The 25,478-nt window shown below is 42.0% G+C and overlaps 1 protein-coding gene across 6 annotated transcripts in view; it reads right to left on the reverse strand.

Annotated features, from left to right (window-relative positions):
* The window catches only part of NPAS2 (neuronal PAS domain protein 2), a 105,786-nt gene that overhangs the window by 7,599 nt on the left and 72,709 nt on the right, over positions 1 to 25,478 (reverse strand). For 4 of the 6 annotated variants that reach the window (XR_013180869.1, XR_013180868.1, XM_077173409.1 and 1 more), the window contains exons 8-16: positions 18,428 to 18,546; positions 15,979 to 16,061; positions 14,959 to 15,065; positions 13,659 to 13,806; positions 12,981 to 13,062; positions 12,137 to 12,278; positions 11,307 to 11,413; positions 11,042 to 11,134; positions 5,122 to 5,268 (exon numbers count right to left, since the gene is read on the reverse strand). Coding sequence is in view for 4 of the 6 variants with exons in the window: in XM_077173409.1 (XP_077029524.1) it covers positions 5,122 to 5,268; positions 11,042 to 11,134; positions 11,307 to 11,413; positions 12,137 to 12,278; positions 12,981 to 13,062; positions 13,659 to 13,806; positions 14,959 to 15,065; positions 15,979 to 16,061; positions 18,428 to 18,546 (1,028 nt within the window). In the remaining 2 variants the exon portion in view is untranslated. The remainder of the gene's footprint in view (positions 1 to 5,121; positions 5,269 to 11,041; positions 11,135 to 11,306; positions 11,414 to 12,136; positions 12,279 to 12,980; positions 13,063 to 13,658; positions 13,807 to 14,958; positions 15,066 to 15,978; positions 16,062 to 18,427; positions 18,547 to 25,478) is intronic. The other 2 variants (XM_077173411.1, XM_077173412.1) reach the window with 2 other exon arrangements.

Consider the following 25,478-nt stretch of genomic DNA (forward strand, 5'->3'; position numbering starts at 1 on the left):
TCTTCGTGTTTCTGTAAATGATGTCCTCTCTACTTTTGCATTTCAAGATGAAGCTTTCTTTAAAAGTTACAGGACTTGGGAATTTTTGCTCTTCTAGGGGCTATTTCTTTTATTACAGCTGTAAAGAGGGAAAACTAATCTTTTAAAACAATGCATTATTAATGCCACAGGCTCTTTTTGCAGTATTTCAGACCTAGCCTTTCTGCCACCAAGGGCTGTATGGAGATACATATCCTACACTGTTGACGTAATTTTTGGATCTGATTCTGATTCCACACCACTGCTACATGTATGGAACTTCATTAATTTAAGTGGAGCTACTTAATTTTTAAATGAAATCAGAATCACAATTTTTCTCTTCATTATTCATCCATCAGTCTCATGCCTAGCAGTACATCTGAGGTATGCCCAGTAATTAGTACACCTTTGTGCAGCTTATTGCTGTATTAACAATTCCCTAAACTATCATGTCCCCTCTAATTTTTCCTGGAAAAAGCCCATAGCTTTCTCTAAAGGCCCAGCATAATGTATTGCTTTTCTCTGCAAAAGTATGGCTTGATCCATCATGGTTGTACTTATTTATCTAGCTTTAAAATCACAACTTATTTAAATATGATAAATTTTTAATTAATTTATGTGTGCCAAGATTTTACCCAGGAAAAAAGGTACAGACAAAGCTTACATTAATCATCTGGGAGAAGGGGACAATTAAGGAAAAGCAACATCTTGTTTCAGGTGCTGCAGGCTAACCACATCTCAGAGATGTCTGATAGGAATAAATGGGTCAAGTGACAGGGTTGGGGCTGCTGCTTGCAGCAGGTCTGAAACTAGCTCTGAGTGTTTTCTGTTAAAAACACTGCTCACTGAGTTTGGAGCCATTACATATCAGAAAGACAGATGGTCTTGCAACTTCTGCCAAGTAAATAGGTCTTATTATGAATAAATCAAAGACAAATATAATGAAAATTCATTTTCTTGTTTATTTTCTGTACATAAAAGCTAAGTTTTGGACATGTTTAGTACATGAACTCACTTGATTAGCCCTAGCTGTGAGATGGGTCGCCATTGATATAAAATTGGATATAAAATTCAGAACAGGCAAAACAAGTGGTGCATGTGAAAAAAGTGATGGGAAGGGAGTGTGGACCCACTGGTACTAGAGAGATCACTGCAAATTAAGACCTTTAGGAGGATTAGCTTAGTGTCCTTGTACGTGGCACACAGCACTGGAGAAACACTCAGTTCACCCAGTGACCCAGTGCAAATTCAACACTATCAAGGTGAATGTCAGGTGGGGTGTGAACTTGTAGCAGACTACTTATTTAGCATGAACCTCCCTGTGTGCTTACTTCACTTCCAGATGAAGGCCAAGGAGTTTATCCTCCAAAGAAAGCAGAGTAACCTACTTTGCAATTACCAGAGTGTGCCACTGGGTAGGAACGTGCACAGTTAATGGTTGGCAGCTAACACACCATAAATTTAGAACCAAGTTTATCCCCGTAGGCCAATTTCATTTGTTCATGTGTTCGTACCCTGAGAGGGCTCTGAGTGTTTCATACGTGGGGACCCTCTGTTGCCATTATAATGGCCAAAGCAGCATTGTTACCCTCTGGACATAAATGACCTGGAAAAAACAAGCTTAGAGCAGGAAGCAATGGTGGCCATGTCCCTGCAGAACTGAAAACTCAAGAGTTAACCTGACAGAGGATCGAAGCATGAAATTTCCACTTGTTAGTTAAACCTAAAAGCTTAATTTGTACAAAATTATTGGTGGTTTTTCATAAGGTGCCTCTTTTGTGATAGTCTTGTCTGTGTTCCCCCAAAATGCTGAAATACAGCAGCTTTAAATAACAAGAAAAACCTTTTCATAAAAAATCAAATCTTTCCCTTAGTAGATAAATTAGCAGCCCCCTAACTGTATTGCTGCTAATGACATGTCTCGTTGGTGATTTTGTGGACTGCAAGGTCAGTGAAGCATCTTACAAACATTTTTTAATTGGCCAGATTGTTAACATACACAGCAAAGCAGCAGGGGAGAGGAGGGACCCTCTGACACTGCTGCCCCCTCATTCCAAGATAGAAGGGCCCTACAGCTAATGGCTGAACCACACTGACAAGGCATCCTGAGGAAAACATCTCTTTGACTCTACCTGTCCTTTGGATAATCAGGGCATTATAGCTTTTGGGCTCATCATTACAGGCATCAAGACTCTTTCTTTATGTAAAATATATAAAGATGAGAAGCACAGCACTGGGAAGCTGAGATTCATGACTTCGAAGAGATTCTGCTTTGCAAATGATGGGTGGCTGTGGATGGTCTTGATTGTAGTTCTTGCAAGCTGGTCAGGCTCAGCCTTTCTGCCTTCCTCTTGCATCTGTGAATCATTAGCTAGACTGTTCAAACTAGAGCAGACACAGCATTCTTCAGACTTCTGAGGTTACTCTTCCTGTTCTTGTCCTTCGTTGTCAGGAAGAGCAGTAACAGGGATCTAATGGGGTTTTGAACACTTTTATTCAGGGCCTGCAACCCTCCTGACAGTTTCATCTTTCTCTGCACAAGGCTCCTGCAACAGTTTCAAATGCAGACTACTGTGCTCAACATCTGTCTGTCTGGGAAAGCATTTCTTGGTGGACTGCTGTACTCAGTTTTGAAGATCTCTGAAGGAAATGGAAATCAAGCTTAATTCTCCATGGAGCTACCTGTACACTTCTATGTGGAAGGGAGTGAACCAGTGGGGATGATATGCTAATAAATCAGCTAATAGGGGAAAAGCAGGGAACACTTTCCCCTTTTCAGACAGCCTACATCACTCCCCCACACTTACAGCTCTATTATGCAGTGTATTAAAGACACCAGAAATGTGCTTGATAGTAGCCAGTTTGTTACTATGCATTTTAGCTTTGATAGTAGACACAGATCAATGTCTGCAGACATCCAGCTCCCTGAATGATGAAATCTGTGCAGCAAAGCACGTGGTTGGATTTCTGATTTAACAGTTTACTCCTCACTGCTTGTGAGTCACAAAAGAGCTGCATGCAAAAGTGTGCAGCTTTCTTTCAAATTGCCCCTAGCCAAGAAAGACAAAAATTATTCCTCATCTATCCTTGCAACATCACAGTAATTTCTTTCTGTGTTTTTTGTTTTTTTTACCTAGAGAAAGTGGGAGAAGTAAAAGGTCCTGGCCAGGAGTCAGTGTGACCACTTCCATCTCATCACCTTGTTTGATTGCTCTGAGGAGACCAAAAAGTACACAAAACACAGAGGATGTGTTCTCCATCCATCGTTGCTGGATGATCCCCATCCAGCATCGCCGTTTAAGGCAAATATGCAGCCCCCTGCATTTCCAAGCTCTTTCCATTCTCCCTGCCTCTCAGGACTGCATCTGTAGTAAGCTGGAAATTGGTAGGTACTGACACTTGTAGAGAACTTGTAATGGTCTGAAAATACTTGGTCCAACCTGGTGCAGTTTTTATGGGAGAGGACATTACCCAGATGGTGTAAGTCAGAGCTACAAACTGGTAAGGAGGGGGGGAAATACAGATCACTCCACCATTTATTCACCCTCTGGGACTCTGCCTGAGCTCCCTGTGAGTGGACTTGAGAATCTGTCCCATGCACCCTAATGCATATAGGAGACAGCTTTCTAAAAACAAAATCTGTTTCTTGCTTATAATAATGTGCTCTGAAATTTTATTTTTGCCTGAATGATGAGAAAAGAGTGTGTATGATTATTGAAGACGTCACCAGGAGAGAGTAATGGTTGTCACCCAATTAAAAAGAGAGGAAGTGAGAATATCATGTCTCTTGATAGTCATAATAACAATAATAGCTTTCAGATATGTGACATGATTCTGAACTGAACACCTGTTAATTGCATAGAGACTTTCTCTTCCCATTAATCAAAGTCAGTGGAGAATCAATAGAAGAAACACATTGAAACTAAACCTGGTCTCCCTATGTGATTGCATGGCAGCAGGAACAGGGAGTTCTGGGTTTGGAACCCGCAGCTGCTGTGTCGTCTTACAGCAGTGCACATGCAGCACCTTAGGTGGCAAAGTTTCTAATTTGGCTTTGCTGATCCCTTAATTACCTAAACATACAATCCCAATTTGTTAATGTGTGAAACTGCATTTCACAGATGCTGATGACTGGGTGAAAGTCTATTTCAGTGTGGAAGTTGCAAGCAAAATTCCCACTGACTTCAGTAGGTCCCATCCTGTTTGTAAAATACTCTTGAGATTTTTGTTTCCTTGACAAAGCTTGTCTTCTAAAATCATCTTGTTAGTATAATACTCATGAAGTCCCCAGTGCCACATTACTAGCAAGGATCATTTAACGTGGCATTTATAGTTAAATTATGAGGAATATACCAGTAATCACCCACATTCAAAAAACTTCCATAAAGCAGGATGATTTGTCCACTTCTTGTTAAAGGAAACCTGTGATCTACTAAACTGCACTTACTATTATTTTTGAGGTTTGGTAGATGTAAGGGGTACAAAGCACATACTGTATCAGAGAATTCTACCTCTGTGTAGGAGGTGTCAAAGGAAGAAGCAGAGCAGGCTCAGTCAGCTTCACCCTAAAGGCTTAAGCCTGTCTGGTGATGAAAAAATTCAGATGCCTCCAAAGGTGTGAGCAAATGAACATCAGCAGAATTTCAGGAGTTTTAATGTGACAAGGAAGCCTGAACTTCAACATTCTTTCTACTACAGCTGCTCAGTCTGAAGACTTGGTTGATAAAGTAATAAAATGCTATTGTAAATGACCCTAATTATTCTCCTCCTCCTAAGGCTGAGGTATTCCTTCCTTCTCGTCTTCCAGAGAGCTCTTAAACCTTTCTTGACATAGGTTACTCAAGAGCCTTTTAGAGGGCATCATCCCTCTAAAATTCAGATGACCTACTTTCCATGTGTCCAGATATCCTGGACTCTGGAAGAATTTTAATTTGCCAAGCCTGTCAACAGAGAGAGGATGCTTGACTCTGTCCCTTCCAGTAGTCACACACCTGTACACTGGAGTCTTGGACCAGGCAGAGCTGCTCCTGGAACAATTTTAATTTGCCAAGCCTATCAACAGAGAGAGGATGCTTGACTCTGTCCCTTCCAGTAGTTACACACCTGTACACTGGAGTCTTGGACCAGGCAGAGCTGCTCCTGGATCTTCTGGAGCTCCTCCTGCTGCCAGCGGATGTTGGCCTGCAGGATCCGTGTCCGCTGCTCCAGCTGGTCCTTGATGGTCTGGAACATGCTGAATTGTGCCGAGAACTGGGGGGAGGAAATAAAAAAAGAGGGAGGGGGGGGAATCAGTCATTCTAATACAAGCAGGCCACAGTAGAACATTGTTCTGTAAGGAGTTACTGGTCTCTTGATTGTAAACCACAGCTAAAAAATAAAAATGTCTTTGTAATATACTAACATGTAGACAGAGACGTCTTGTCTATTTTCAGGGTTATGCTTATTTATTAAATTTCCTCAGCTAGAATGATCTGCTTACAGTTAACCATGTTCTGTTGTAAGGACTGTTTTTGGGAGTATGCTACTTTAAAATATCAAGAGCATCTTTACTGGATGGCAAATGAGTGCATTATTTTCATTAGCTTGTAGTTTGGAGCCCTTAGTGTGGCATAACAGTATAATCCAGATGTGTTTTACTAATGCTTTCCTTTCTCAGAACAGAAATAGCAGTTCTGCAGTGCTTTGTTCTGCTGATGACTTACTAAGGCATCACACAATAGACCACAATAAACATTTTCTAGATTTGTACAGCTGAGTAGTACTTAAATGACAAGAAATACTCATTAAGTTATTTTTATATGTGATATAAAATGAATAGCTCAACTCAGTGGAAGAAAGGCTGTTCTAAATAATAGTAAAAAATGGAGATCATTAATCAAGGTCAAGAAGCAGGTGCAACCTCCAATAGCAGCAATACTGGCACAAACTGAAATAATCAAGAGTTGTGGAGAGGACTAACAGCAATAAATCCCTAGTATTTGGTGCTTTCAGGTATGATTCAAAGTTCACCAAAGTTAATTATTACTTTAATAGGCTTTGGAATAATTGCTTTTGATAAGCTCATATTCCAAAAGTAAAAAAGACAGTCTTTGAAAAAAAGAACAAAACCCTTCAAAAAATCTTTTTAAGTTTTTATGTAATCAAGGCATCCAAGATCTTCTTGAAAACATGCAGGGCTGAGAGTGTGAAGCAAAAAGAAAAAAATTGCTGTGACTTGAAAATGCTGCCCTGTTCCAGTGGCTCTGTGCTAGTGGGTGAGCTGATGCTTGCTGCTGGAACCTTCCTGCTCCATGGTGCACTGGCTTACATTGTTTCTGGCTTTTTAGTAGGAAAAAAAGATAACAAGACAGGAATTAAGGAGTGCTCTGGTGCTAGCAGGACTGTACACTTCCTTAGATGAAATTTTTGGCTACTTAGAGAAAGCTAAATGTGACAGAACACATTTGTATCAGCTAACTAGTACACCTTAAACCAGTTAAGTATGTGAAAGTACCTTTACCTTCCCTCTAGCAAAGCTGACATCTCCAAGTAAATGGCCTTTGGCAGAGAAAGAGCGAGGACTTCAGAGGGTTTATTTCCATTTATCAGGCAGAGGGTGGCTTTCCCACACAGCCTGGGAGGTCACTGCACAGAGTGATGGCCAGGTGGGGGTCAGTCTCACCAACCCTGCTTAGGGGCAAGGAGAGCTGCTAAGGTGGCACCTGCAGCTGCTGGTGACAGAGCCCCCTTTGCTGCCAGAGGCATCTGTGAGCACTCGCTGCTTGCACTGTCTGCCCAAGGAGGGGATGGGAGCCCTCGGCCCTGCTGTGACTCATGGTGCTTGTGCCTGCAAACAGCAGTGCCATCATCTGCAACCCACTCCTCTCCCAGAGCAGAAACATGGTGTCAAACCTCCCAAAGGGAAGTTTGTGTTACTTGGAATTGGTGTTACAGAAGCCAGAGCAGGGTCTCCTTCTTTCTTTCTTGCCCATGTATAAAGAATTAACCTGAGGAATGGTTGAGCAGAGACCTCAGATGTTTGGGAATAAGAACAAGTGACTCAAAGGGGAATCCACTGCTGTTCGTTGCAGCCCAGCCTTTTGGTTCTGAAGAGTCCCAGGTATTCTGGTTTTAGGACTGGAAATGATGCTGTGAGCAACACATCATAGACGAGATGCAGCTAATTCCTGCTTTAACCTGGCCTGTACAGAAGGATCTTTTAAAAAGACAAGTCTCGTTATCTAATTATCTCTATATGAACTCTTTTAGCGAGGACTACTTTTAAGTTTTTAAAAGGATCCTTATTAGAAAAGGAATTAAAAACAGTTTTAGCAAAGAGCTTCATTTTAAGTGCCTGTCTTGGTGATGGCAGACTTTTGATTAACATGCAAATTCCTTGATGACCCTTTGAGAAAGGAACCTGATCTCCTTCAGTTGATCAATGTAAGAATTTAAAACTAGGTAATTTCACAATCACTTTATATTTCAAAAAGAAAAAAAAAAATCAATTTTCAGGCCTTAGTTTTAAATTAGAATTTGCTTTGCAAAGTTGCATACAAGAATGTATTGCTGTTGATTTTAAATTATTATTCCTTATTTTTTTTGTGCAAGTTCTTATATTTAGCATATTCATCTTATATTGTCTTTTTGTTCTCTCTTTCACATGCTTTTTGTATTAAAATACTTAGCATCAACAATTAGCTGGTATATTGGAGTGAAAGCTGTTATGGATGAAGACAAGGAACTTTGTCTTTTGCTTTTTTCCTTTTCCTACTCTAACCCCCAAATTGTTGATAACTCTAACCATGACCCCTGTGCTCACAGAGCTCCTATTGTTTTTGTACAATGAGACACTAACAGCAACGGACCTGCTCCAGAGAGTATTTATCTCAAGATCATTAACCTCTCTACTAATTAAGGGAGAAATTTCTAATTGTATAATAAATTAAAAGAGCTTAACTCAAAACCTTTCACAGAAAACACTGCCCAGCTTTAACTCTGCCATTGGCATCAGATGAAGTTGCTCTTCATCTCACTTAGGTATTTACAAATCCACAGAATTCTGAGATAAGTGCATGTAATACACAGAAAACTGTCATCTTCCTAGATACAGTCAAACATGGGAGACTAAACCTGTGAGATCTCTTTAGTTGCACCAGTTTAATCAAGGTTTGTTAATGCAGGCAAAAAAAGCCCCCAAAACAAATAAGCAAAAACCACAGCAGTAATTTTAGTCTGGTTTCTTAAACAAAGAGTAAAATAAAGTGACGCATTTGGGATCATGTCAGCATATGTTCTGGTAGGGAGGGGCTCGATGCACTAGTGCTGGTTGTGGTCCAGGGAGAGGGACTGGCACTTCCATGCTGTGGTTCCTCTCCTCCACCATGCCCAAGGAGAGGTGTTTTTCTCCACTGAGTGCTACCCCCCAGTGCCAGGGTTACTCCCTCTCTCTAGGTGCTGGGGGGCTGCAGCCAGGAGTGGGGACCTGTGGCCCCTGTGTCTGTCAGGATAGTTCCTCATTTCTAATGTGATCAACAAAAAGATGGATGTCCCAAGACAATCTGTTCCTACAAGTGTCATGACAATAGGTAGCTGGGTAAAGAAAAGAGACCCTATTTGTTTTGTAGCTGAGTTTCCTTTAAAACTTTCTTTTCTGCCTGTCTTCCAACTTTCTCTCAATTCTTCTGGCCCAAGAGTTGAGCCATGTTTCTTGCTGGAGACATTCAACAGAGTTGAGAGAGTGTCAAAAATACCAGATTGCTGTAACTTCATGAAAGCTTTAGCTGAGCAAAGGAGAGAAGGATCCACTCATCCCTTGCTCCTGTGGGAAAGGCTGGCTCCATGCAGCAGTCCTGCAAGGCACAGCCCCTGGGAAACTGGATTTCATTAGTTTTGCAGCTCACCGAACGACTTGTTCTTTCTTCCTTCATCTGAATAACACCTGCTCAATCCCAAACGGATTATTAGTGTTAATTATTATTCAGTCATCAACATCCGCTGTGTTGCAGGGGATTTTAATTTATGACAATGAGGAAGGCAAACAAACAAATTTTCTAATTGGGAGCACTTGGTTTAAAGTAAACCATTTACATTCAGGTGACATCTAGGGTGACACTGTGCTGTCTGTTCATTCACACAAGCAAGGCACAAGCTAAAATCGCATTTCAGTGGAGACAAAACCATCGCAGCCTTTGCTGGAAATAAAACTACTCAAAGTTCAAGCAGATGGTGCCTGAGGCAGCAGCTAGCTGCTCACTGCAGACACAGTTGTGCCCACTGCTGCAGCCACCCTGTAGCCAAATGTTAGCCACAAGGATACCCAGGGCCTTCCAGCTCCTGCCATCAGTCACCTTCAGCTAAGGACAAGTAGCAGAAAGGCAGCAGGGACAAACCTGTGCAGCTCCTCCTGGAAGCGGGGCACCTGGCCACACCATTTCTACAAGCTATGGGCTTGTGTTTTGCCACTAAACTGCACAACTGGAAATGGTCAGCTAGGAAGCCAAGAAGGTGTTCCTGGTGGGATGCACATGTACCTGGATTTGTCCCTCACTCACCTAGTGCTGCAGGCACCTTTGTTTTTTGAATAATTAATTATATTGCTGTAGGCTGACATGTTAATTATTTTAAAGGGGGATGTACAGTGTAGTATCATAATATTCATAACAGTTTATGAAAATCACATGTGTGTGGAGACTTGGTACTCTCTACAGGAGTTTTACTATGGAGTGTGAACATCAGCAGCCTGGGCTGCAATGTCGTGGTGTTATTTCCCTGCTCCATGTCAACCTTCATCCTGAGCTTTGCCAGGAGCACTGCTGTGACTGCTGCCAGAGGGCTGCCTGAGTAGACAGAGTCAGCCCTCTTCCTTTCACTAAGATTTCGGTGGCCCAAAGAGGCTTAATCAGGGACTGGATGGCACTCTAATTTGTCAGAAAAAAAAAAAAATGGAGCTGGTGTGCTAGAAAGAGCCTTTTACTGGGAAGGGACAAGGCAGTAGGTGTCTTGGTAAACAACTGGAAAGCTTCTCTTCACAAAGAGCTTTGATGGAGAAGAAAGGGAGGTAGAAAAAAGTCAAACAAAACACACAGAGACTTATAATACATAAACTAATTGATGTTTGAAAATGCATTAATGAATAACGGGGAGAAGTATCTGTAAAAGAAAATGAATGTTCAGAGCAGATAATTGATATGCTGTTTATTCGCTGCATGCTAGCATGGAGTCGTGAAGAGAATATTAAACATGGAAGATAAATGAGAATTTGTTATTTTAAAGCCAGGATCCTCAGGACTTTATATGCTTTATGTGCTACAGAAATAAACTCTGGGGTCTTGTGAGTGAGTATATGGTATCAATGGTAGAAGCAGTCTAGGTCCAGCAATACTCTGTCATTCCTAAAATCAGAGGATGATGGGGTGTATCATCACAGCATAACCACAGGAGAAAAACAATGAGCTGGGAACATGGTACTCAAATCTGCTTCTTCAAAATCCACTGCAAATGTAACCCTGAGGTGATGTTTTGGGCCATCACCCACTTTTTTAATAGATTGGAGGAATATGAAATTTGTCTTCAGTGGCATCCTCACCATTACTGGCACACTCATAAAATGGGTGTTGTTGAATTTGCATATCCTATACTGCTAGTTAGTTCTGCATCAGCACAGCCAAACAGGTGTTTTTAGCAGGACTGGGTGTCTCTGTTAGTTTTTGGTTTTAATTCTCATTGTGAATTTGATCTTGAAGGGACCTGGTTCTGTAAAAGTGAAGTTGGAAATTCTTTTTCCATCTGGTTTTTGTCCTCTCATGAAACAGATGTGTGCACACCTGAACCTACATGCACCTGGGCTTCTGAACACCTGCATGCAGTTATATGTTTAAACATACAAGTGTAAAATTCAGATTACTTTCCCACAATATTTTAAGTGGTTGAGAGTTTGGATTTGGGGATTTTAGTTACTAGAGAGGTAACTTAAAAGCCCCAAAATGAGAAAGTATCAGGAGATAAGCAAGTGACCTATTCCACTTCCAAATCCCCAACTAACCTGTGCCAGAGGTGCAGGCTGATTTTGCAGAGTTGCTTGAGGCAGCAACTGCTGTGGGAGAAGCTCACATGGAAGCTGAGAAGGCAAAGAAACCTAGGTTAAAAAGAAAACAAACCAAAACTTTATTTAGAAGTTTGGCTCCTTTAAATTTTAGGTTTCTTCTAATGCCGTGGCTTCTGTGTAAGTTGTTTTTAATTGCTAAGCTGCATATGTGGCACATGCTGTTCCACCCTCTGCCTGTTTCCATGATTCCTTGTGAAGTTACCTGAAGAGCAGTAGGCTGGCTGAGTCTATGCACAGATAAATCCTGCTGTGCGCTCGGTGTTCTCGGCAAGGGAGTGTTGGACTCCGTAATCAGCTTTGTTGGTGTAGCTGCAAGAAAAGCACCAGTGAGATCTTACATGCTGGAAATCAACCCTGTTTGAAGTGGATAATGTGACAAGACCTGGGTAGAAATTGTAATGGCCTGGCTAAATTCTAGTGGGAGTCAGGGCTGTTCTTGTTGACTTCAATGGCAATGAAATTAAACTGATAAGGAGGGTCTGGGCAAAGATAAAAGTAAATGAGACAGATTATGATTCTATGCTCCAATGAGCAGTGCAAAAAGACCCATGAACTATTCTAAACCAGCTGGAACTCCCTTTATATGGGCCGAATAACTGTAAATTTAGGTTAGCTCGTTGGCTTTTTTTCCAGACCAGGAAGCAGAAAGAGTATTCCCAAGTCAACACTGGAGCATCCTAAATCTTGGCCAGAGGAGAGTCACCCACAGGCTGTTACTAGTCATGTAAGTCTAGAGAAATTTCATATTGCTCACAGAGGTGCCCTCAAATCTAAAGACAAAATTCTCATTTTTGTAACAGATTGAAACAGCACATTTCATGTCTAATCCCAGTGTTCATCTTCCAGAATTTAGGTGGTTGTGCTAGAACCTTCTCTCTTGTACATTACCATTTCAGCTTTTGCACTTCTTTGTCAGTGCATATCATCAATACCTCATAATTTACTGTTAAATTAGCAGCTGTGGTATATAAGCACACATTCTTTAACTTGGCTAAATTAAAAATAATTCCATAACTCAGGAATGCCACTCACACGCTGGGTCTGACTTGGGTGTGTGGGAAGATTTTGGTGAGCTCCTGGATGATGCTGAGGGTGTCCGACTAGCGCTGAGGATTGAGGCACCAATATCAAGTGCATTAAAGTGCTGTTCAGGATCCAAGCTGGCACCACTCTCCTAAAACAAACCAGAAAAGGAGAACAGCTACTGCATCTGTCAGAGGTAAAGCATTTTGATATTTAGTAATGGTTGCACTCCAGTTCTTTGGCAGACCTAAAATGACTTGAGCAGAACTAATCTCAGGTAGGCCAGCAGACCTGGACAAAGGCATCAATGCCCCTTCCAAACAGCATCAAACTAATGCATTTTACAAACAACTATCACTGAGCTAGAAATAAATAGCAGGCTACTGCCATAGTAACTTTGTGCCTTCAGATGTTTTTCTGAATCTTTCTTTTGTGTTCAGTTGGATGTGACAGCAACTGCAACCTCTGTGAGACACTTGGCCGTGCACTGAGGATAAGCTTTTGCTGTCTTTCCTCAAGAGATCACTGAGATGTGTCCAAGAGGGCTGATTGCCAGAAAGTGTCCAAATGCATCTCTAAACTGTAGTACCTTGCCAAGGAAAAGTGAGATATCTTACACTGCCCCTGCCCCTGCCCATGTTCCACTTCATTTGTGGTTGTTACTGATCTCCAGGTTTATTCTTTCATAAACCCACCTGATTTATGTCCAAATAATTCAAATGAGCAATGAGTTCTGAAGTTAAGAGAATCCACCAACATTGGAGAAAGACAATGCTGGAGTCTTCAGTGATGTTAACACAGAACAAGTTGTGATTGCTACACAAGTTCATGAAAAAAGCTTTTCTCATTGTACCTTTAGTGCTGAGGACACCACCTCTGAGGACACTTCTTCCAAGCCCATCTCCTGTCTCCTCTCCACCCGAACATCTGCATAACTGAATGGAAAATATAATTCTATGTATCAATATGGAACTGCTATATTTCTTAAAATGTGCTTTCAGAGAATGGAGAAATAAATTACTGTACATTTTACAGGTTAAATGAACAGCTGAAAACTGACTTAAGTCAAATGCTACTGAAAAACATTTGAGAGTGTTTTAATTTTCAGGTTTTGCTCTGTTCCTATCTTCTTGAAGTCAAGATTCATATTAAAGAACTATATAAAAAGGTCAAGTTCACATCCTACAACCACTTTATGACTTCACTGAAAAGCTTCTACACAGCTCTTTAAAAACAATGTAAGGATTAGAGAATGTGAATATTTAAGGATCTATTTTCTAATTTTGCACAAAATGAAAAAATGCCATTGTTTATCTGCCCCTAAAGTAAAAACAAAAAAATAAGCTTAACATGAACTAAGGTTCAGTCTGATAATTTTTCTATAATTACCCTATTTCCTTCAGAAAGTTCAGGCTTAATTTTTTTGTTATGTAAATGATGTTATATTTTTGAAAGAAAATGCTGACAGATATGAGAATGCTCCTATCTTCCTGTCCCTTATGTCCTGGCCGGTTGATAGGATTTTCCATACCTTACCACCATGTGAGTGCACACAATGAACTCTGGCTTGGAGTTCCACTGGTGGTAGGTGATGTAGTAATGGGTCTGGAGCCAGATCCACTGCTGTCCTTTGGTCAGAAACCGATAGCAGCACGACTTCCCCTTGCCGAACTGCATCACTGCCAGCAGAAAATACACACAGCTTGTAGCACAGTTTCCCACGTGAAAATGACATGAAATGTGAAAAAAAAGTGACAAAAGTATCTGTCATAGGTAGACAGGAGTATAAGCACCAAGTTTGAGTAAGTGCTCCTCTCAGCCTTCTGACAGAACAAAAATCATAATGATTAGTAGGTATCTTCTTCTCACACTTTGGATAGTACATTCCTACACAGCACAATTAACCTTAAGTTTGGACACTAATGAATTAGTGTCCTCTACAATTTAAACAGAGATCTTACCCAGCTTTATGTGCTGATCACATACTGCTTAATTAGACACCTGGGATTATTTTCTAAGAGTGATCATCTTAAATTCTAGAGCAGAAAAGTACAGGATAAAAATGCTTGAAAAGATGAGTATTGTGTGCAGATGGATTTAGAATGAAGTAAGCATATGAGATAACACTGTGCGAAGACAAAATTTGAAAGAAAATTCCCAGACTGACAAGAATTCAAACTACGGTAAACCAGGGTGTACTGAAGGTTTTGAAGATTCAATAACCAAATTAATCTCTTCTTTTTCCCCCTGGTGATTTCAAGGGGTTCCCAAACATCCAAATATTTAGCCTTTCTATATTTCAATGTCAACATATAAAAACTAATGTTGACAGGATACTTTCAAGACAGGCAGAGGTGGTAATGTGAGATGTTAAAGCCAGTTCTGTAAGCAAATATTTGAAAAGCATTGCCTTATTTTCTTTACTTAGTGAAAGAGTTTTTCAATTAAATCCTAGTAGACTGTATTTAAATAATCACAGCTAATCCCAAATACACAGTGAACAACATTAGGGGAAATAATCCACAAGAACTGCTTGAACTATTTCTGCATATTCTTTACTAATAGAAAAGGGGTGAAATCTGGCATATTTTATCCATTCAGTGAGTCTCACTGGCTACTTTTGGGGATATAGAAGAGAAAATTATATTTTTCGGAGCTTGGTAAGTCTGTCCCAGATGCCAATCAGCTGCAGTGTCTGCAGTCTGCTACAGCTCTGCTAAGATATACAGGCTGAGGCAGAGTCAAACCTCCCCTTCCAAACAACTTTTCACTGAAAAGAGGAGTCCCAGTGTCCAGTGACTTCCCAGGAACCCGGGCCATGTGATACTTACAGTGTTCATGGCACCTTGCCAGCAGCTCTAGGTCGTCTATGTGGTAATAGTCGTAGCCAGAAGTACCCAGCACTTCAAAAGGGAGGTATCCGATGATCGGCGGCGCTCTGCGGTTGGGCACAACAGCAGGCCATGAAACACAGAACCAGCAGTTCTGCATGTTGATGCAGAGATGCAAACAGCCCAGATCTACTTTCACTTATCAGTGTATAGTTGTTCACCTCAGGGGGCTGGATCCTCACTTTCCCCCACCTTGAGCTTGGGATACCCAGCCGGGCACAGCAATTCCGGCAGGCACCGTCCCACCAGGACAAGACTATGACAACACCCCCCTCCTCCAGGGAAAATGTGATTGTGGAAAGCAGTGCAGCTTCTCAGGGACCTTTATACAGGAATCTCCTGTGAGGGAGTCCTTCCTTGGCTGCGTGGTCAGGGGCTCTGCAATGGCTCCTGCAGCCCTTATACAGGGAAAAATGTGTGAGGAGGTGTTTGGAAGCCATCATCTGCTGGGACTGGGGGGATAAGAGAGGAAATCATCTGTGCTGCTTTCCTCTGGGTGCCTGGAGAGCTCATCTGTGGCATGCTGAGGCACTTGCTTTGTACCTTTGCCAGCACAGATGCCTCAGGCCAGCATAGACTTTCCCTCCATAACTCAGTGGGAATTGCACACACGCAATCAATGACTGGATTTGGAAGGAAGGATTTCTGCAGCTGTATAATAATTAGCTCATTTTGCCATGTGACAGACTTTGGTCTGTTGATAATTTTAAGGGAAGGAAGAACAAGCTAATCACAAATTCAGCTGAAGAAATAGAGTCCTTTTGTTTCAAAAGCCCATTAAAAATAAAAGCAAAAGTAAATGCAAAATAGTAAACATCAGCTTTTGTAGGAATTTTGTTGGCAGCCCTCCTGTTCATGAGATTTAGACGTGAAATGGAACACTACTTGAGAGAACTGTACTTGTGAAATAGTAGTAGAAAAGCACCAAACACAACCAGCAGGGCTTTTCTTGTCACCAACCTGTGATCCAGGAATAGAAATTTCCACTCCAGACTGTGTCTTGATGTGAATTCCTCTAGAGGTTCTTCTACAATGCACATCTCCTGTCCAGTGGAGAAAACTGACTTACTGAGAGTTGGAGCTTCACCCCTCTGCTTCATCTAGCTTTTGTTAGCTATAAATACATGGTGCATAAGAGGAGAAAACAGAGGATTCACCCATTTTCTGGCCATTCCAGAGAGCAAACTATTGTATTTATCAATGCCAACATTTTTTACAGGAGACAGGGAGAAGAACTTGTAATGCACACGTACTTAAGAGCTGAGACTGTGCCTCAGGGTGCCAAAAGTTTTTTGGCTTTGAAGCAGTGCCTGGGGTGTGATGGCCGTGGGCTTTCCCAGCATCCAGCCTGTGCCTGATCCCACCAGGGCTTGCCACATCTTGCTTCACTCCCTCTGTGTTACTAAAGATACCCACCACCCTTGGTCCTTTTGGATGTCTGCCCACCAAGCTCTCTGAGAAAGGGGGACACTTTCCTTCTCCCTCAGTAGCTGCAGAGGAGCAAATGGCTTTTCAGGCAGCCAGCCTGCAGGGGATCTGTCCAGTGGGTTAAGGGGTCAGTGTTGCCTTGCACTTCACTGCCACAGAAACAAGCTGGCCCTCAAGATTCACAGCAGCCCCTCAGTGCTCATGAGCATGATAATTAATGAGTTATGCAAGGCAGGGCACAGGGCTGTCTGTGAGGCAGGACAGCCTTGCCCCAGAGAGATGAGGATCAGGAGGCAGTCAGTGGGGGTCACTTGCTGGGTGAAGGTGGGAAGCAGAGGGAAGGATGGCATCACAGTGCACACCCATGCGTGGGCTGGGGCTGGCTGCGTGCCCCATGGCCACCTCACTGTGGCCACCTCTCCTCTCCCACTGGATGCTTTGCAGGGGCAACTGCAGCTTCACAAGCTGCCTAGAGTCAGCCTGGAGGCTCCTGGCCGGGGACTTCCCAGCATCAGCATTCTGGATTTGTGGCATCCTGGGTTCTTGTGTCCTTTGTGTCTCTCCTGCAGGAGGGTCTCCATCCTCACTGGTAAGGACAGCCTGCCCAGTGCTGCTATTCCCCTGCTCCCTGATGCCACCCCCCCGTGCTGTGGGCCCAGTGACAGCTTCCCATCATTTCCATTAGTGCTTCTCTCTCTGCTGTCCTTCTGGCAGAGGAGACCACTGATGTTTGAAACCCTTTGGGACCAGAGAACAAGCTGAGGTGTGCTGCAATCAAGCAGTTCTATGATACATATCAATGCTGACAAAGTTCTTTGAAGTCACTAGCTGTGCAGAGGCAAAAGGTTTCACAAACACCTTAAATTCCTCTCTCCCCCTCTCTCCAGTTTAGGCCAAAATTCATGCTTATGCCAAGATCATACACTAAAGTTCAAGGTACAAACACTGCTGTGTGCAACCAAACTGCTGAATTCCGTCTTCCATAGCTGGTCAGATAAACATTTTACACTCATTTTACAGTAGAAAGCCAAGAGTGGGAGTTAGGTGAGTCACCCAGGTGAACTGAAGTGTGTTCAGGACTTTGTGGCAGTTAAAAGCTTCTCAGGGCTGCTCAACAGCTGCTTCCTCCCTAGCACTGGACAGCTCATTGCCACAAGTAGCCCATTTTGTTTCCCTGTTTATTTTGAGATGCTGGCTCCCCAAAGACAAGGAATTTGCTTTTAGGGTTCTCAGAGAACTTTTAACTCCAGCCCTTCTGCTAATATGCTTATTGTGGTTAAGATGCATAGGCAGCGTCCTCACTTACCTGGAAGGACTCGACTTGCCTGCAGGGTCAGGAATCAGTCTAGAATGCCCTGCCAGTTCCAGAGCAGTAATGGAACCAGGCCAAGGGAGTTTTCATATTGGTCACATCTCAATTACATTCAAAAAAACCTCCTAAACTCTGGGCACAGGACACCTGATGCAGCAGTTCACATTTGTCAATCAGGGAACAGCAGTGCTAGGCACAAGCTTGGTTTGTCTATCCTCATAACCACAAGCAGCTATCTTCCAGGATTTGTGAGAAGGGAAACAAGCAGTAGTCCACCAAACATGCTGAGAAGCACAAATGGAATTGTTGGTGGTCATCTGTATCACAAAATCACAGGATCACAGAATTAGCTAGGCTGGAAAAGACCCTTGAGACCTTTGTACATTGTCCCATTGCAGGAACAGAAAGCAGCAATGAGGAACCAAATTTCAAAGTGACTTTACAATTCCTATTGCAAGGAGGGTTCTGTATCCTGTGCAACACGGGCAGAAGTGACACTGCTTCCACAGATCCTGGCTTGCACTGATAATCCTCTTCACTGGATTTTTATGCATGAAATGTGATACCTGTAATCCATTCAATTAGCAAAACTAAGAACCTTCTGTGCTGCCCCATCTGAAAGTGTTTCGTGAAGTTCTGGAATGCACAGCACCCAGGGTGAGCACTTACCTTTAAAAACTGGGGTGTTGCCAAACGAACAGTTGCAACAAAGCAGATCTGCTTTCCTGGGGATGTTCTGTAAGCCCTTGGGACAGCCTCATCAAAGCCATTGCAAGTGGAGTTAGGCACTAGTTAGGGAAAAAAATGGGACCTGGAGTCATGCCTCATATAAGATTCGCTCTCCCTGAATATTTTGCACACTCCAAGTATACTAATACTATTTTTATTCAGAGAAGTGCTCTAAAAGCTTTTAAAGCTGATATGCATATATTTAAATCCAAGTCAGTCATGTTAGGCAGAAAGGCATCAGAGCTTAACTTCGAATATGAATTTTACAGGTTAATCCTGATAAAAATAAGGCCAAACCTTATTACAGAGCATAAACCAGTTTTCTGGAAAGAAACCCCACGCATCCAATTGCTCTTTTCCACCACTCACATGGAAAAAAACCCCCATGCTGTAGCATGCCTAGTGCTGTAACTTCCATGATGCAGTGAAAAGAAGTGTTGGCAAAGGAGGAAGCTGAAGAGAGTTCGTCAAGTCATCAGTGGCAGAACACCGGGGCCCACAGCCAGGGAGGCTTCATCAAACTAGCAGGAGGATGCTTGTGATTCTTGGCTGCTGAAGAATGCCTTCCCCTTCTGCATGGAAAGAACTGTCCCCAGTATGCTCAAGCTCTCCTTGTTTAAAAGAAGAAGAAGAAAAGGGACCCCATGTATGGCACTGGCCTCTGGAGATGAGCACATCTGGCAAGTCTGCAGAGGGCCTGCTGTGTCCTCCAACACTGGGCAGAGGGAAAAACTGGATGTGATGTGGTTACACATTTTGTATATGCTTTTCACCTGTGTCTTTCATGATTGCATGGCTTCAGCTGCTTTCAGAGCCCACTAGCACCTCCTGCCACAGAGATTGCATTGCCAAAAGGATGTGTTGCTGAAAACCAGCCCACAGTCCCATGTTAGAATGACATAATGCAAATTATTCCTCCAAGTTCAAGTTTAGAGATGGTAATCCCACTCCCACAGCTATGAAAGAAAACAGTGTGCCAGGCTGCAGTGGGAACTGGGCTGGATTCTTGCCCTGCCTAGCTGACTTTCTCCCATAAGGGCAGAGAAGGTCCTAGCTAGCAGCCAGAGTTCACCAATGTGAGCTAATTTTGTGCTAACAGGGATTAAAACTAATATGAAACTCTCTTTCCTTACTATTAGGCCCCTACATCCACCTTCATGAAGTTGCAGACAGTTTGGCTCTTCTGCACAGGGCAAAGCATTACTGTGAAATTGAAGAGCTTTGTATCTATATGGAAAGAAGATAACAAGCCATTTTTATCCTGGGGTGCTTCTGCACTGGGATTTCATTCACTGCCACAAATTGCAGAGATGGAAGAAGTCTCAAGTGATCACATGTGCTTTTGGAACCCAATTCAACCTATTAAAAGCCTTAGAATAAATATTGATGCAAGGATAACAGGGTATGAGACAGAAAAGAAAGTATTCTAAGTGGAATTCACACCTGTGATTAAATGGTTTAGGCCACTGCGGGTACAATATATATTACACCGAAAAGGAAGAGAAAGGTTCTTTATCTGAGAAGATAGCACAGATGTGAACATCTCCAGAGATCAAGTCCTCTCTTATAGACTGGAGGGCATGGCTAACTGGATATAGAGAGAAAAACTATGGGCAAAATTCTCCTCCTTTCACCAGCAGAGCACACGTGCTCTCGGGACTCCCTAGGAATACGTGTTCCCATTCTGATCCTGGAGTTATGTGTATGTATGTGGGCTTCTGTGTGATTATTAACACAAAATGTTGAAAAAAAAACAAGTTAAGTTCTACAGGACACATGAGTAGCCTAAGTAAAGAGTTATTGATCCATCTCTGATATTAGTATTTTGAGCAAGTCTGTTGATTTCTGTAGTTGGTCCCATTTAAAAATTAATGGGAATGCTATAAACCCGCATTACAGGCACTGTGAAAAGTTACTTCTGAGCTTGCTATGTAGTATGTTGAGACATTTGAAGTCAGTGGGGCTGTTTCTCTCTTTAATAGCCAAGGTCAGTAGCAAATTCTTGCAGTCTGGGCTCTAAGACATGAAATCAAGATATGCACATTAGGCCTCTGAAATACAGGTATGATAAGTTAACCTAGTTAGCAAACCATGGGCTTGCAAATGACACCAGTTGTAGAAGGAAGTGGAGACTGAGTCACACCAAAGAGAACAGATGGCTTTTTTATGTCAGCTGTTGGATGTAAACAGCCACAAGCCTGAGATATATTCCCAAAAGGCAGCAGAATACATCCCTGAATGTGGCATTTACAAAATAGGATTCTATTTCCAACAGGTAAATGCAGTAGTAAGAGGGTAATAATTATTGTGTAGGACAGTTAGGCAGTAATTTGGGATTTCCTCACAACATTTGGAAATGATGAACTTAAGCAGCAGTGAATGAATAAGCCCAAAGAGATGAGACACAGCTGGCCTGGCTGGATGTTATCCTGTCTTTGAACAGCTACTGTGCCATCTCATACTCAGCTGCCTTTGACAAAGTCCAGAGCATTGAAGCCTCAATGATGCAGGCAGGTAGCCACTACATTGTCAAGTACATCTCCATCTGAAAATGACAACTACAATAACTGAAAGGAAAAAACCACTCACATTTGCTTCTGAATTACTTTGCTGCCTGACTTCGGTTGTTGGTATCTTTTCTTTCCACAGCTCTATCTGCACAGCCTGCTTTGCTCTGCTTTTGCAGCTGGTCAGTGAATTTCAGCCTTTTTTGGTTAATGAATCTTGAAGTGTAGTTAAAAAAAGAGGTCATTAGATGAATTTTTAAAAAAATTACAATCCTGGTATAACCTTTTAAAAAAGCCTTCTGAAAAATCATACCTTATGACTCTCCAAGTCTCTTCAAAAGAAACACATCTTGAGGTAGCAAAGTTCAGTAGTGAACTTTCTGAGAGCACCACAGAAAACCAGTGGAACAGAAAATATAGGATCAAGCCTGAGGCTATGCAGATATTAAGATTTATCAGTCAAATATAGGGCTTGGAGTGCTTTTGTCAGATGATGCCTAATGAAATGTTAGGCTGGCCATAAACAGGTGAGCTTGGGTAAATGAAGGCCTGTGTATTTCACAATTAAATAATCAGGACAAAATATCTTGAGTAAGGAATCTGAAGGCCATGTGACAAAGCTAAATACATAATCAGAAAGGTGAAACAGTTGTTTCATATATATCAGCTAGCTGATGCTCCTTAGCGTGAATTTTAATCATTTTTGTGGTTACCTATCATGCCTGTTGCCCCTAGAGTACCACAAAATAATTCTGTAGAAGTATTAAATACCTGCAAGTATCTCATAAGACACAAAGAAACTGATTTACCTATACAGAGATCTTAGTTTTTTTTCTTTTGTTTATTTTTAATTTTTTTGAAGACCAGAACACTTGGAACAGAATGTTACAAATAAATAATGTACAAAAGGAACTAAGCCCTTCACTATTACAGACAAAAGGATTTTTATCCTTAGGGAGAGAAATCATGCCATATGAAGTGAATGAAAACATGTTTTAAAAACCCCAGATGCCACTTTATTCAGTTAATAATAGTACAGCAGTCAGTTGCTCGGTCATCTTACTTCAGCTTGGAATGTGTAAAACATAATCTTCCTAAGATAGCAAACCTCCTGCTTATGCCATTTGAAAGAAGAAATCCCTCCTTCCTACTTTGTCAAGAGATGTTAATATTTAAAGAACCAGTCTTAGTGACTGTCAAGCAAACTGAACAGTGATTTCAAAAATACAAGCCAAACAGACCAGAATAAACTCAAATTTGTTTCATATAAATTAATTCAGGCCTCAGATGAACAGAATATTTGGCAATTACCAGATATAATGAAGAAATCTAAAGTGCTGGTGGCAAGCCAGACTGCTCTCAGTAGATATGTAGATGAGTAACAGTGACACTGTCCATACATCACCTGTCCACTTTGATCTACTCTCTCCTCTTTCCTCCTCCTGTTTCTCCCCTGGCCATCCTGTGTTGAATGATATGAATGGTATGATATGTGTGATATGAATCCCAAGTAGATTCCTTAGTACAGCCATGGTGTCTTTTCTTTGCAGAGAGAGCCAAGCATGAATGCTGCATATTGTTAGGTGTGGCTTCTATGATATTGTTAATAGCAAATAATAATATGGGGCTGTTGGTTCTGATCAAAATATTCATTTTGGATTGAATTATTCTTGTTTCAGATGTTTCAGCATATACTTACAGACCCTCAAGATCAATGTATCTTCTGTATGAACTGTTTACTTCTTTTAAAAATTAATTCAGATGCAATTAATTTTTCTGAAAGTTAAGACTTTTTTCCTCCTCAACATAGTAATTTTCTTGATGCTTATTATTGTATCTGAGAGATGTATCAGCTAACAGTAGAGTATCTTCCATTATTAGCATTCAGTAACCAGATACTTCCTGAGTTTCCATGTAATTGGGAACAAAAATGCACAATTTTAAATTCCACTATAATATTACATTACTTGATTAGGAACTCTTTTCACATAATGCTTATCTACTTCTGCAAGAGAAAAGCTTCAGGGATTTTGGATGAAAGGACAGATCTATCACTTAAAAGATGCTGGTGGTCCTTTTTAATATTGATTAACTCTTTGAAAGGGAGGACTGTTTTTGTCCCTTTCAGGAGTTTTTAAGCAAGTGTGTCACTTCAGAAAGAGGATACCAGAACCAATATTTGGATATATAATTATGAGAGATCTTTGTGTGTTTACAAATGTACAAACAATTTTCACAGGAGGAATAAATCCAACCCATCTTATCATTTCTTATCTGAGTGAGCTATTAAGCGGCTTTGTAAAATAATGTATTCTCACTCGATCTGACATTTTATACTGCAGCTGAGCACTTCCTTGGACTTTTGGGGAGAGTTACCTTCATTACTTGCCTTCCCCCTCAGCCCTCAGGCTAGACTGGGTGAGAGCCACTGTTTTATTCATTGGTGATGCTGATATGACTCTCTCTCTTATCAGGTACTACAGGTTAATAGGTCCAGTGATGCAATTGGCTCCCTCAGATGTGAGCTCCCTTCATGACTCTCGTTAAAATCTGGACTACAGACCCAGAACCTGAAATATATAAAAATATTGGACAGAGTTCCTATTTACAAATAAACCACAAACAACCCTGATGATCTGACAGCAAGTAGGCATTTCTCACAGAAGCAAAAAGGAATTCCACCTTCCTTGTCTGAGTGGCCCATGGGCCACCTCCTTTCCTCTCACGGGACTACTGAATCTTCACATCAGGTTACAGTCCTCCTTTTCTCATTGAAGCTTAATTAATGATGATTATATAATCCTCCCAAATGGAAAATCAAATCTCTTGTATTTGATTTAGCACGGCAGTGACTCATGCAGCACTCTGCACAGCTTGCACTGCTGTCTTGCTGGTCAGCTGCTCTCACTTGGGCACAGCCAGTGCAATGGGGATTCTCTCATGTGCAGGCAGCTCATGTCACATCCCTGGTGCAGATACAGCTGCAGAAATGCTCTGCAGTAGGGTTTGCAGAGTACAGATTCTTCAGGACCAGTTCAAAGTGTGCATGCTCTTGCTAACCCTGGCACTGGGCTGTGTAGCTCCTCTAGCCCACAGCTGTAGCTGACCCTAGGAGCTCCAGAGACAGTGATCTCCTGAAAGACAGAATACCTGCTGTGAACTGAGAGAGCTTTCCTGGGCAATTTCTGGGCCTGTACATGCATGTCCCTGCCTCTTCTGGGATCAGCAAAGATGCCAGTGACTGCTCCTCTGTGGGAGTAGCATGGGTTCGATGCAGATTGTGTGTGATCTGGCTCCCTGACAGCAATTCTGGTGACAAGTCACCTTGGCAGATATCAGGTATTTGTCCTACTTCAGCATGAAAAAAATTATCTTTGGCATCTCAGTATGACGGCCTTTAAAGCCTCAGAGCTCCCATTAAAGTTAGGGAGAGAAGCTAAGCCCCTAACTGGCTTTCTAAGCTGCAATCCTTCAAATTAATCCATTCAAACCCATCCCTATATGATGTTCTCAGCCAGAAGTCAACAACGAGATTAAGGGGGAAGGTATGAGGGAGGAGGGAGGGGGGCAAGGTGACTGGGGACTCACAGGCACGACCTCCTTGCCCCAAGCACCAACACTGTATGAACAATGAACAATAATAAAATAAGCCTAAGGAGATGATAATTCAAAAGAGATTACATAAAAGGCTATGTGGAAGTAGAATAAAGATAGTGACATTTCTGTTAAAGAGGGTGAAGTAGGACCTAACAGTTCTTAAAAACATCAGCAAAGGTTAAATGAGAAGGAATGGAGACAGATTTACTCCTGCTATGACTCTACATTAATGACAACAGAATAGCTAAGTATCCTGACAGGATATAATCTGCCCAGGGATAAAAGAACTTCCCTGGCCATAGAGGCTCTGGCATCCTTGTGCCAGGAACACGCAGGATGAGTGGGCTCAGAGTATGCTCAGCAAACCATTGGAAACAAAGGTAGGAGTTTGCATTGGGTGGCTAAAAAGGAATGGCAGGATTTGTATTTAAGGAACATCCTGTATCAGTCTCCCATGTGTAAAAACATGCTCACACTTCCACTGCTGTGAAAAGCTACAGGGAAAAACATTCTTCAATACATTCATAAGGAATGTCTCCTGCTAATTAAGCCTAATTTGCAATTTCTGTCTTTCTCCCCCAGCTAACTCTTATCTTTAGCTTAGAATCCTTCCTTCACAAACACCTCCAAAAAGCAGGCTTTGGGGCCAGCTGATCCTATGCATATAGGACAAATGCTGCCCTTAGTGATATGTCTCTGCCACCACCCTTCTCACCACTTTCTCTCTTGCCCACTTGGCCTCACACCTGGAGGATGGATGACTGGAGAATGGGCATTTATTTAACAGGAGGAAAAGAGGGCAATTACTGTCAGCCCAACAGGTGACAGCCCTGAGGAGCATGGGCTGGGGGATGGTGCCTGGTAACTCTGGGCCAAGCAGAGGCAGG

Source organism: Agelaius phoeniceus, chromosome 2, assembly GCF_051311805.1.
Source record: "Agelaius phoeniceus isolate bAgePho1 chromosome 2, bAgePho1.hap1, whole genome shotgun sequence".
Taxonomy (NCBI): Eukaryota; Metazoa; Chordata; class Aves; order Passeriformes; family Icteridae; genus Agelaius; species Agelaius phoeniceus.